The following is a 13,988-nucleotide window of genomic DNA, read 5'->3' as shown; positions in this document are numbered from 1 at the left end:
GCAGCTGTTTTCTTGAAAAAGACGTGATCGTGTCATTAGAAACTGATTTGTAAATGATATTATTTTAATATAATCAGTCGTGAGCTAAGGTGGGCCGGTCTAAGGCTTGAAACTCCAGGGCTGAAAAGGAGTCCCACTCCGGCCCTGCTTTTATAATCAACATTTCTCTCTCTTAATACAATCCCATGCAAAGCATATTGGAAATTACAAATCTCCTAACCTGGTAGTTGGACCAACACAATTCCTTCATGTTGTCCCAACAGAAAACGCTTAAGTTAACTTAATGGTTTACAAATGTAAGTGGACTAACATAAAACAAATAAATTGGCCAAAGAAGTGTCAAGAATTGTGTTGTTTCAGCTCATTTTAAACCGGTAGTTTGACCAAGCAGCAGTGATGATGTTTTTGAGTGTGTTGATGCTTGAGTTTTGGAGGGAACATTGGATGGCAAACTGTGGGGATGTAATGATGTTAATCAATCCACATACTGTATTATAACATTTAAAATAAATACATGAAATTAATATTCTAAAAGCGACACTTTAATCTTAATGTTAATTATATTTTGATTACTGAAGTCCACGCAGACATACGCAGTGCTGAACAATGTGATTCACCAACACACACCATACACTGCCCAGCTACAGTGCGTCTGCTGGAAACGCTGGATGTATTAAAAAACCATATGGTAATGGCTCCTTTATTTTTTATTTTTACCATAAACATGCCTAATTAAGTCTGTGTTTTGATCATTTGAAGTTTGGAGGTTCTGCGCCGTGCTGCTGTGTAAGCAAAACAGTCATTAGCAACATCATTTGTCTGCATTTAGATATTAAGGACAGCTCGCTATTTTGATAAATTCATCGCCATTCCGAATCCATATTTAATCAGAAAAATCCCCCAAGTTCTTGCGCTTACAGCTGCGTATTTGATCAGATATTATTTTGTTTACTCGCAAGCATATGGTCATTCCAAGAAAATAGCGTGCGGGGAAGAAAAACATTTATTCGCTCCCATTTTCACCACTTAAGGCGATGAGATCCAGGCATGGCTGCTGAAGATTTGCAGATCAGACGTCTGCTCCAGCATTTACTCGCGGTGTACTAGGAGGCTGCATTTGTTAACGATTCTTAACAACATTGTTAGCATCAATAACAATGAACATATTGCATACAGCATTGTTCAGTGACATTTATTACATTTTTTTTTACCATTAGAAGTTTAGTTAAATAAGATTTATTGGAAAAAAAACATTTTGTTTTGTTTTGTGCATATATATATATATATATATATATATATATATATATATATATATATATATATATATATATATATATATATATATATATATAGTTGAAGTCAGAATTATTAGCCCCCCAGAATTATTAGCGCCCTTGTTAATTTTTTTCACCCAATTTATGTTTAACAGTGAGATTTTAATTTTAAAATAGTTTTAATAACTTATCTCTAATAACTGATTTATTTTATCTTTGCCATGATGACAGTAAATAATATTTGACTAGATATTTTTCAAGACACTTCTATTTAGCTTAAAGTGACATTTAAAGGCTTAACTAGGTTAATTAGGTTAACTAGGCAGGTTAGGGTAATTTGGCAAGTTATTTTATATAAAATATAGCTTAAAGGTGCTAATATTTTTGTCATGTTTTAAAAAAAAAACTGCCTTTATTTTAGCTGAAATAAAACAAATAAGGCTTTCTTCAGAAGAAAAAATATTATCAGACATACTGTGAAAATTTCTTTGCTTTGTTAAACATCATTTGGGAAATAATTAAAAAAGAAAAAAAAATCAAAGGGGGGTTTAATAATTTTAACTTTAACTGTATATATATATATATATATATATATATATATATATATATATATATATATATATATATATATATATATATATATATAAATATTCCCTTCAGTATATTTAGTATATATACACACTGTAAACGATTTCTTGTTAAATTAACAGTAAGTTACTGGCAACAATTATCCAGTAGCTGCTGTATTTCATAAAACAGTAACATTACTGTAATACTAATTACATTAGTATTACATTTACTGTAAAATTTAATACATCATTTTACTGTTGTTGATTTTTACTGTAACACTAATTACAGTAGTGGTGCACATACTGCAAAACTGAAAACAGTATTTTATTGTACATTTTTACCATGAAGAACTACGGTATTTTAACGTTACTTTCATTACTACTGTATAGTATTTTACAGTTATTAAATGTTGTTTTATTTTATTTAATAGTGCTACTTTATAATGGGTAAAAATTTTTCAAAAATTGCACAAGTGTTATTTTAACTGTTCAAGACGTACAAGAAATAAAGAAACTGAAACTTTAACTTCACAATAAAGGTTTATTGTGTAAACCATGCTAAAACAGTAGCAATAATTCAATATAACAGAGCAACAGAACACTAATAAACAATTGATCATTAAAGCCAGTCAACAATTAATGCATCAAAAATTATTACAATTTTAAAAACAGGTGAAAATACTGCTACAAGACAGGAAATGATGAAGGCCAAATGATGTGGAAAGGGACAGTGAAAAAGGGCAGCAGCATGATGATGATCCTGCAAAAATGACAAGCAAAATCAATCACTGAAGTAAAAACTAATCATCCCTCAAACCATTTAATTCATTCAGAAACGAAACACTGCACTGCTGTTTATATATATATATATATATATATATATATATATATATATATATATATATATATATATATATATATAAAACAGTTTTTTAATTGTTTTTGTTGGTGAAATACAGTTTGTTGTCAATTCACAATTACACTAACGTTAATGGGGAAAAGATCAGCGGGCATTGTTCTTGAAGATCGTTAGTCAGGTGTCCACACAGGTGTGTAAAAAATAAAGTCTCATCCTAACTTAATGTCTGACTCTGTATAGCTCGAATATCTGATTCCACACTACTAGTGCTTCCACGGATTTAAGAGGGGTAAACACAGTTCATTCTCACTTTAAGAGGCTACATATTTAAAATAAAATAAATAAAATAATCTAATTTAACGTGACTAATGTTAATAAAATACTTTTAGGCTTTTAACACGTATAAATCCACTTCTAACTTACAGACAATATTGCGTTAGAGAACATGAAAGCTGTGGGTGATTTTTTTTTTTAAAATGCTAATGATAAGTTACTGATATTTGGTTTGCATAAAACAAAGTAATCACTAAGCATTCATTTTTGGCAAAATCTGCAGAGAGGCTCAGCGACATAAGGAAATGTGTTAAAGTTGAATAGAGAACAGAGAACTAAAGAGCAGTCTAGCCTACTTCATGAAATGTTTGTGGTAATATTCTGCTGTAATTCGAATGACTGTATTTCAATATGCAGCAGTGATGGCATGTCAGCGAGACAAATATACATTTTATCGAGTTATTTCATACAATTTTTTTTATTTATTTTTTATACGAACACCTCTCCAGTGACATTTCCTCAAACTAAATCATCATAACGTTACTGTGCACAGCATCAGTAAAACGTTGAGAATAATTTAAATACTTAATTTTTTAAAACAGTCACTGCTGACTACAAACTAACATTAAAGCTTAGCTTACAGAAATCCTGTATGCATGACAATATAAAGATTTATTACTCACTGATGTCGAAGCACTTCCAGGTCATCAGAGATGTAGACAGGACAGAATATGTGCTATCAAATGAGCTCTGGTGCAGCCTTTGTTGGACATCCAGGTAGTATGTTCACCCACACTGTAAGAAACAAAAACAGAAACAATTTATTAAAATGTGAGGGATAGTAAACATGTTTGGTCTACAGAGAGAAGAAAATGTTTACTTTAAGCATTGATCCTAATGAATCTATTTCTAAACTACATTTAACCTTATCACGGAAACAGCATTTTTGAGCTTTTAGACCAGGGGCGCTCAACCTTGTTTGCTTTAAATTAGAATTAAAACAATAAATCTCTATGTCAAATAAAATACTTCAGATCTAAATAAAGCAGGTGTTTTTACCTAAAGGTTCCTTCCCTCCAGTTAGTTTGGCTGCAGATCCCTCCACATCTGTGCTTTATTCAGTTCTTGTCTTAAGAGTAACTGGTGTCGCATTCCAGGTCCATCACAATCTGAGCTAGAAGGACAATATGACAAAAGACAAGACACATATAAATAAAAGTCTCAGAATAAAATATTTAAAAGGAATAGTTTACTATTTTGCCACTATTTACTCCACGTGTTTTAAACTAGTTTGAATTTCTGTTAAAAACTAAAGCAGATATTTTGAAGAATGTTAGTAACCAGTAACTATTGACATCCATATTTGAACCAAATTTCTTTAAAAAATACGAGTTTGTGTTCAACGGAACAAAATAAATATATAACTATTTTGAAACAAGTGGAGGATGCCAAAGATGCTATTATTTTCATTTTGGGGTGAACTGTCCCTTCAATTCAAGTGTCAAGCAATAGTCATAAAAACTGATGTGTCGCTTGAGGAAAACTAAATCAAGTACCTTCTGTGAACAAGCAGAATCATTATGCCATTGTATTCAGTTATTCTCTTTTACATTTTCCCACTATAAAACGATAGCTTCAACATGCAATCCATGTTAAGACAAAAATGAATAGCATAAAATAACATATTGAACTAAACTTACAGTTTCCAGGCTGTTTGAAAAAAAAAAACACATACGCCCAGTAAAATTGCTAATAAACACAAAGACAACAGTTATAGAAAAATTGTTTGTCTAATATTTACTCAGCACTTGGTAGGCAAATAGCATAGCCGTGGCTGTTTTAACACCAGATTTTTTTATCTTAGGAACTCCTGGAAGAAGCAAAAGAGGTTGTACATGAAACTCCTCACAACAAATCTGTGAACAACTTGACATTTAAAAATCTAATCAAAATGAGGAAGACATCAACATTACCTTGATAAATCAAGTGAGGAGTGATTGGTAGCATCAGTTTTTCAACATCAATTACTGTAGCTGAAAAACAGATAAAAATAATAAGAGTAAAATAAGACTTAACATTAATTATTCTAAATCTATGGTACAACCATACCAATCTGTATGGGGTTAAAATACATTTGTACACAAATCATTCCCTGACCCCATCAATTTATCTTAGAATAGGATGGATATATATATATATATATATATATATATATATATATATATATATATATATATATATATATATATATATATAGTGATAATGACTTTGGCTTACATCTGTGTACTCAGAACGTACACTCACCTCAGGTACACCTGAACACCAAAAATTAAATGTACAATTAATAACACACTATACATCAAGCTCATTAACATTATTGAGAAATAGACAATTAATATGTATTTTATTAATATTAACGTTAGCTTAAAATAATTCAACTGCATTTAATTTTCAGCTCCATTTAATAAAACAGTTAAGACTCATTTCATTATGAGTTTAGTTTAAATAACGTTAACTAACTTACAGTTGAAAAATTTTACCATGATGATAGCTTAGTCAAAATGACTATGTGAAGACCAGAGCTTACCTTAACGGTAAACGTTTAACTTTTCATGGTGACTTCGCCTTCATCTCAGTGTTGTGCTGAAATAGAGAATTCATTAATGCAGTTACAATAAGTTAAAGTTATGTTTTTTCAGGTAACTTAACGTATGGTCAAAAACTCACTCAAGATAAACTCACTGTATCTAATACCTCGCAAACACTACAATGACCGCTTGGCGTCTGTTATTTCTTGTTTAAAATACCATTTGTTAACGTATAGCGTGACATAACATAAGAACCTACAACTAATGTCACTTGGTTAATTCTTTTAAATTACACACACAATACACAGAAATACATACAAAACAATCCTTTAACGGACAGAATTTGACTTAAAACACTTACCGAGGATGAATTCGCTGGATGAAAGACGACAGGTGAATTTCTAATTAGGAAAGCCGTTGCCTGCATGTCGAGTCGTGTCCGTTCGGTTCTATGAATTGGCTCCTTAGTGAACAGTAAAGAATCGAATCCGCCTAAAACCGATTCCTTTTTGTATATGATTCATTACTATTTCGTTATACTGCTTGGCCACACGCATTTATACACTAATTATACACTAATTGCATATTGCTGAATGTGCTTGTGAATACGTGTGATCAAATAATTCCCGAGCAAACGGTTCAATTCGGTTCAATACGATTCAGAGCCGCTCGAGTGCTGAACCGAACCAGTGCAAACGTGATATTGATTACAATATAGTAACATTGTTTTTTATTCACCTTACCAGCGAAATTATTACATATATCTGTCCTTGACAATAACAATAAAGTTTGTTTGAAGTGTTTTGGAATTCATTTCACATCAACAAGCAAATGGTAATGGCGGATGAGAAAGCCCAGCTAATATTATAAATATTGCGTTTAATATGTCACGAAATGAAATTTTAACAGTGTTTCATGCGAGAATGTAGTTCTTACAAACTCAAATCTGTGGTTTATTTATAGATATCATGTGTAAATTTTAAGCGTGCTTTGCCGATAGCGGAGATTCTGACCTCCATGGTGTCCATCATCACTCATGTGTCCGGCGAAACGAGGTTATAATCGGCTAGACATGTGAGACTTGCCCCGGTCTTAGATGGCTCTATAATGAATGCGTTATGAAATTTAGTTTTAACCGTTTTTCATGCGGGAATGTAGTTGTTTTAAACTCAAGTCTGTGGTTTATTTATAGAGATGGTGCGTATTTGAAAATATTGTTTTGAAAATGCGGAGATGTGACCTCCATGGTGATGACGGGTGCCCTAACCTCATGAATCCGTCTAAAGCAGGCTGGTCATTCTGACATTTAAGCTGACTTTGGTTTCATGAATCAATTACTTTTGTTCCAGTTTACATTTTGGTTAAGCACGAAGTTATGTTGATTAAAAATGATTTAATATTTTCATGTTAAGCTTATAAAATTAAGGTGCAGTACACCCAAAAATGGAAAACCAGGGGACAGTTTTATGCACTGAACAGTTTGAAGAAACTGGTTAGTTTATTTTTCTTTACAAAATACTTTGTCAAAAAATAAAATAAACATAATAATAATAATATAAAGTGTGTGTAGAGTTTTTCATGGTCATTTGCAGTACTGTATTTAGATGCACAGTAACTGATTTTTCCCCAAAATTCATTGTAAAATCTGCAGTAGCATACTGTTAATCATGTTCACAGTATGGAAATGTTGAGAATACATTATCATGCTGTGAAAACAGCAATATATACAGTAACACACTGTGCACAGCTTATACAGTAAACAACTGTTGAGAAATGCAGTATAATACCGTGAAAACAACAGAAATCGTTTACAGTGCACTGTGTCTCAAAAACAATCCAAGCAATATTAAATCTGTCAAAATTTTGTCAAAATACCTCCAACTTCAATTATATTTTGTAATTAGATAGCAAATAGATGAAATTATATGATATGTTTATGTTTTCCACCTTAGCTGATTTATATCACCACATTACCTTCTTCTTGTGCGTCTTCTTGGCTCAGTACCATGTCTTGGACAGTGGTGTTATTTTCAACAGTACGGGCAGTGTGTGGACAACCACTCCCTGCCACACTGATCCAGTGTGATTAATTTATTCGCCAACAAGTAATCCAATCCACCTTTTGTCCAGTTTTTTAATCGGAAATTCAGAAAGAAAACGTGAAGCACTGCAACCTTTCAGTTCTTGTAAACCTTTGATCAAACTTTTCTCTTCATTCGAAAACACCATTTTATTTAAGCAGTTAAAAATAAATACGTCATTTACGAAAGTAAATAAAATAATTATTCTAATGCACACATTACGCTGTTATTCCTGTATAAAATTTAGTCATTCTTATTCCTGTAGTACGATAAGCAGTCTTATTTTTGTATATTATTGCTTGTTTGTTTTTTTAAACACGGTTTACAACTATAGAGTATAAAACAGTATATTTCAGAGTTTAAAAATGCACTTTGTTGACAGCTAAAAAAAGCAAAACACAGAAAAATTTTTTTACATGTAGTATTTTTTTTAGTTTTAAAAGAATTTATTGGTCATAAACATATGAGTATAAAATATTAAAACTTATTAAAACTCTATGTATATATGTGATAGTACATATATGCTCTTTTATTTTTACCTAGAGTTTTAACAAGTTTTAAGATTGTATACTTATGTGTTTTATAAAAATTGCTTATTTATGTGAGGGGTTATAACAATTTAAACACTGGGAAAATTATATATATATATATACTTTACTTTTAGTTATTAAGATAAACTGAAAGCTGAACATTGTTTATTTATTATATTTTTTAAACAATATTTGTTTATACATATATACAGATTTAAAGTATATTTCAGAATCGATCAAATGTACTTCATGTGACTCGTTAAAAAAATAATAAAGAGTATTTTTTCAGGTTTTGTTATTATATTTATCTGTAAAATCAGTGGACCAAATTATTTCTCCTTATTAATAAAGTATTAAGTTGTCGCCGCATCAACACATGCACTCCGGTGCTCACGGCGACCCAAGTTCGATTCCACTTCGTGGTGCTATGCCGATACTTCCTCCCTCTCTGCTCCCCATGCTTTCCTGTCAATTCTCTTTACTTTATTATCCAATAAAGGTGAAAACCCTGAAAAAATAATTATATAAAAAATAAATAAATTAAGTAGTAAGCTGAACAAGATATTTACTTAATTTTAAAACCAAGTAGTATCCATTAACATGTTAATAAACACTGTAAAAACAACCATTTAGCAACCAACCCCCTAGATTTATAGCAGAATATTCTAGCACTATATTCATTCATTCATTTTCCTTCAGCTTAGTCTCTATTTCAAAGCACACCACAGCGGAATGAACCACCAACTATTCCGGCATATGTTTTATGCAGCAGATGTCCTTCCAGCCACTTCCCATTACTGGGAAACACCCATACACACTCATTTACACACACACTCATACACTATGGCCAATTTAGTTATCAATTTACCTATAGTGCATGTGGTTAAAACCGGAACACCCGGAGGAAACCCACAACAACACAAGGAGAACATGCAAACTCTACACAGAAATGCAACTAGCCCAGCCAGGACTTGAACCAGCAACCTTCTTGCAGTAAGGCGACAATGCTAATCACTGAGCCACCGTGCTGTCCTCTAGCGCTCTATATATACATTTAATATATAAACCTCAAAATATACTTGTTGTCGATTGTTGACAGTGCAGAAATCTTTCTGCATAACAAGCTTATGTACTCTTTCTTATTGCCTATTGTACTCCAATATCATTGATAAGTTATCAGTACACTTGTGTATGTGCAAAAGTGTTATCAAGCACTCCTGACCCTCTTGGGAATGTCCCAGGAAAAGCCGTCTGTATGGGGTATGGAAAGCAGCAGCTGCCGGCCACAATGACCCAAACAATGGTGCATTTCAGAGTAAATGTGTCATATGTTTACAGCAGTGTGAACATCTCTCGCTGTACCCACACGATGCCATCTCCACACACATTGAGTCTGTATTTACAGTGTTTAGCGACTGCATTTGAATAGGGGCTTGATAAGCAATCAGCAGACTGGTGCTTTTTATGCGGATATTCTGATGAAAGAGTTTGCATTCGTGTTAACAGCCGAACATCAACTGCAGGTAAAGCCGTAAAATACTCACATCTGATTGCTGGAGATGCAGGCATGACCAAAAAAAAAGTATATTAAAATAGAAGTCATTTTATTTGCACAGTTATGATGATGATGTGGAACTATATGGTTATTTTTACTAGGAATTCAACAAAACATGTACTTTTTATGACTTTGCATCCCTTATTTAGTTTGTTGGTTTGCAATTGTCATAATTGATTGTCCTAATTATTTACTAAATAATATGCAGTTCAACATTTAGGATTGAAATACTGAGTGCAAACATGTGAAATGAATAACATTTAAACATTCTAAAATGCATTTGGGTCTGTGATAAAATATTTAAATTTAATTTATTTTAATTTCCTTTTATTTTATTTGACTCAGATCAGTTAATAAAATGGTTCCTATAAAGTTAATCTTCTATTAGGTTATAAATAAAATATATTACTAAAAAAATATATATTAAACACTTAATGTAGCCGGTACTGTTACTATAAAATCTAACAATGTAACGTTATGGCTCTTGTACATATATGTTTCTTCATCCAAACTGATAATAAAGGTGAAACTCCAAAAAAAATAATTATCAAAAAATAATAATAATATTAACAATAATAAATTAAGTAGTAAGCTGAACAAGATTTTTACTTCGTTTTAAAAACAAGTTGTATTCATTATCATGTTAATAAGCACTGTAAAAGCAGCCATTTAGCAACCAACCCCCTAGATTTATAGCAGAATATTCTTGCACTATATTCATTCATTCATTTTCCTTCAGCTTAGTCTCTATTTCAGAGGACGCCACAGCGGAATGAACCGTTAACTATTCCAGCATATGTTTTATGCAGCAGATGTCCTTTCAGCCCCTTCCCATTACTGGGAAACACCCATACACACTCATTTACACACTCATTTACACACACACTCATACACTATGGCCAATTTAGTGCTAAAATATATTACAAAATAAATATATTAAACACTTAATGTAGCTGGTACTGTTACTATAAAATCTAACTTTGTACAGTCATGGCACTGGTGGCATTTTACATATATGTGCTTTACTCAAAACTGATTATTGTTCTAAACCTGTTTGAGTTTCTTTATTCTGTTAAACATGAAAGTTGATATTTTGATATTTCACTTTATGCAGATTGACTTGCATTTTATGTTTGTGGCCCTGTAAATATTGTACATGTTTGCTGTATTGTGTTTTATTCTTGATTGTTTTTATTTTTTATTTTTTAATGTAAAGCCTAACCAGGGACGAGGGCTGCCAATTAGCTTTATGCTATATGCCCTATGTATTTATTTTAAAATAAAAACCTATGTTAAATATGTATGTCCTATGTTAAATATTGCCCAAATTATGTTTAACAGAAAAAAGGACTTTTCACAGTATGTCTGATAATATTTTTCTCTTCTGGAGAATTTCTGCTAGAATAAAAGCAGTTTTTAATTTTTTAAAAAACATTTTAAGGTCAAAATTATAACCCCTTTTAAGTTGTTTTTTTATATAGTCTACAGAACAAACCATCATAATGCTTTAAGTTGCCTAATTACACTAACCTGCCTAGTTAACCTAGTTAAGCCTTTAAATGTCACTTTAAGCTGCAAAGAAATATCTTGAAAAATATCTATGAATTATTTTTTGCTGTCATCATGACAAAGATAAACTAAATCAGTTATTATAAATGAGTCATTAAAACTATTATGGTTAGAAATGTGCTGGAAAAAATTCTTCTCTCCGTTAGACAGAAATTAGGGAAAAAATAAACAGGAGGGCGAATAATTCAGGGGGGCTAATAATTCTGATTGCAACTGTATATAAAAAAAAGTTAATAAAATGAAATAAACACTTAAGACATATCCAGAAAAGCTAAATAAAATAGCAAAGCTAACATAATTCATAAATTTAAAAAAAAATTTTAAACCTATAAAACGTTGACATTGTTTTAAACATGCAAGTTTTTAACAATCAGATTTTTCTCCCAGACTTATCAATATTGATTCTATTTTATTGTATTTTAAGCCTAATAATAGACTAAAATATGGCTAAATATGGCTAAAACTTGGCATTGCTATAAAAATGTAAGATTTTACCATAACATTTTTTGACAAGCACCCGTTATAATCTTCTCTCCTTTTCCCAGACTCATCAACAGCCAGTTTTTGTAACCAGTAAACTTTTCGAAAATATTTTAACCTATAAACGTATTTAACCACTGTCGCCTCATAGCAAGGTCATTGGTCGCTGCGTAAAGCATATGCCAGAGTAGTTGGTGATTCATTCTGCTGTGGCGAACCCTGATATTCAGGGTGTAAGCCGAAGGAAAATGAATGAATTTACGTATTTAACACGTACCCTGTATATTTTTTCTCTCCTCCTCCCAGACTCATCAACAGGCTCCCTCTCAGCTCCAGGTTCCTCTGCCCCTTCCTCACCCATCCCAGCCTCTCCTATCCCAGCAGCCGCTTCAACCCCTCCAGCAGCAGCATCAGCAGCAGACAGAGCCTCGTCTCCCCCCTCGACAACCCACCACCGCCTCCCCCGCCGAAACAGAGGACGAAACCCGCTGCAAGAGCCGCCAGCCCAACCGCATCTCCATGGAGGCCCTGGGGATCCTGCAGAGCTTTATCCAGGACGTGGGTCTGTATCCGGACGAGGAGGCCATACACACGCTCTCGGCACAGCTGGACCTGCCCAAACACACCATCATCAAATTCTTCCAGAACCAGCGCTTCTATATAAACCACGCCAGCAAACTTAAAGAGTCCCCCATCGGCTTTCCAAACAACAACAACAACAACAAGGACGAAGGTCTGACGGATTTTAAGGAGGCCGAGCTGATGACCGAGCTGGAAGAAAGCGTGCAGACCAACAACACCATGTTCTCCATTAAAATGGAAGAGCATCTGGCACCCGAGACGCACGTTCAGATTGAGCAGGAGGCTAAAGAGTAACTGGAAAACTCTCGATTATATTCTCTCTTCTTTCTTTCACTCTTGTCTGTGTTTGCATTGAGTGGAAACTGACTTTTTACACAAGACTGAATCAGATGATGATTAACTTTCACTTTTTTTGTAAAGCGTGGATACTTCACTGTAAAGACTCGTGCATCATTTCAATAATCTGCACAATTAAAAGAAAATGTATAAAAAACACACACAAAAAAAGGAATATTTAAAGGAATAGTTCATTATTGGCTGGAAATTTTTGTCGAAAGTGTTATTTGAAAACCCTGATTTGTTTGGTGTGATCAAAATAGCATAAAAATAGCCATTTATTAGTACTTCTTCCACATTAATATAACAGTATGATCATTTTTGATAAAACTATCGTCTCTAAAGCGTCTTTCGGATGAGACATAAATCGAGGTCCTGACTCTGTGTGGTCATTAAAAATGGCACTTGTCGTAAAGAGTAGGTAACTCTGGTGTTTGGCCAAATTCCCTCCTTTAGTGTGGAGTCAATCTAGGGCAATATATACTTGCAAAATAAAATAAAGTTTTGCAAACAAAAAATAAAAATTGGCCATATAAATAAATGCAAATCTCCAAAAATCGCAAAGCGAAATTTTTTTTTTAATTAATTTAATAAAAGAACTACAAATAAAATTTAAGCAGTGCAAAAAAAAAAAAAAATATTTGCAATTTAATTAATCGCTTTTCGCCTTGATTTAACAAGGGGGCGGAGTCAAGGGAACTTGGGTGTTTATAGGCCCGGACCTGCCTCCATTTAAGCGACGTCATCACCTGGAGATACAGTGTCACTGAGGAGGTCTTACAGCCCAGTAGATTTGGGCCTGCCATAATCGCCAAGATCCCTTGACTCCGCCTCCCTCTCAAATCAGGGCCAGAAAATGAAATGTGCCAGAAACGTGAAATGCAAAGTGAAAACAGCATCGCAAACTGGACAGGACTGGACAGGTTTTGTAAAGGCATTCCTATAAAAATGTTCTTCAAATATATATATATATATATATATATATATATATATATATATATATATATATATATATATATATATATAGTTTTTTTGTTGTAAGTATTTTAGTTTTGTTTTTTTGCACTGCTTGATTTTTATTTGCAGCTCTTGTTTTGTTCTTGTTTTGTTTCTCAAAACTTAATTTTTCCTTTGTAGTTATTTATTTTTTTAGCAAAAATTAATTTTTATTTCTCAAAACATAATTTTCGCATTGCGATTTCTGGAGATTTGCATTTATTTATCTTTTATTTTTTTGCTCAATACTTTATTTTTTGTTTGCAAAAGTTTCTTTTATTTTGCAAGTATATAAG

The 13,988-nt window shown here is 32.5% G+C and overlaps 1 protein-coding gene and 1 long non-coding RNA gene across 30 annotated transcripts in view; one reads left to right on the top strand and one right to left on the bottom strand.

Moving 5' to 3' along the window:
- satb1b (SATB homeobox 1b) overlaps positions 1–13,251 on the top strand; it is a 208,221-nt gene extending 194,970 nt beyond the window's left edge. For 24 of the 25 annotated variants that reach the window (XM_087286176.1, XM_087286165.1, XM_087286170.1 and 21 more), the window contains one exon: positions 12,085–13,197. In XM_087286176.1, the coding sequence (XP_087142302.1) occupies positions 12,085–12,654 (570 nt within the window). In that variant the 3' untranslated portion in view covers positions 12,655–13,197. 25 annotated transcript variants of the gene reach the window in all.
- On the bottom strand, positions 2,365–7,040 carry LOC137487987 (uncharacterized). 5 transcript variants are annotated; one of them, XR_015512247.1, is made up of 7 exons: positions 5,925–6,052; positions 5,563–5,618; positions 5,253–5,290; positions 4,949–5,008; positions 4,035–4,845; positions 3,659–3,770; positions 2,365–2,603 (listed from the first exon to the last, which is right to left on the bottom strand). It is a non-coding gene; the product is annotated as an uncharacterized LOC137487987 (long non-coding RNA). The 5 variants fall into 5 exon arrangements; XR_015512248.1 differs by having other exon boundaries at positions 4,035–4,149; XR_015512249.1 differs by lacking the exon at positions 5,253–5,290 and having other exon boundaries at positions 4,035–4,149; positions 5,553–5,618; positions 5,925–7,040.
- Positions 13,252–13,988: the final 737 nt, after the last annotated feature.

Source organism: Danio rerio, chromosome 16, assembly GCF_052040795.2.
Source record: "Danio rerio strain M-AB ecotype USA chromosome 16, GRCz13ab, whole genome shotgun sequence".
Taxonomy (NCBI): domain Eukaryota; kingdom Metazoa; phylum Chordata; class Actinopteri; order Cypriniformes; family Danionidae; genus Danio; species Danio rerio.
This window is presented reverse-complemented; position numbering and strand designations above follow the sequence as displayed.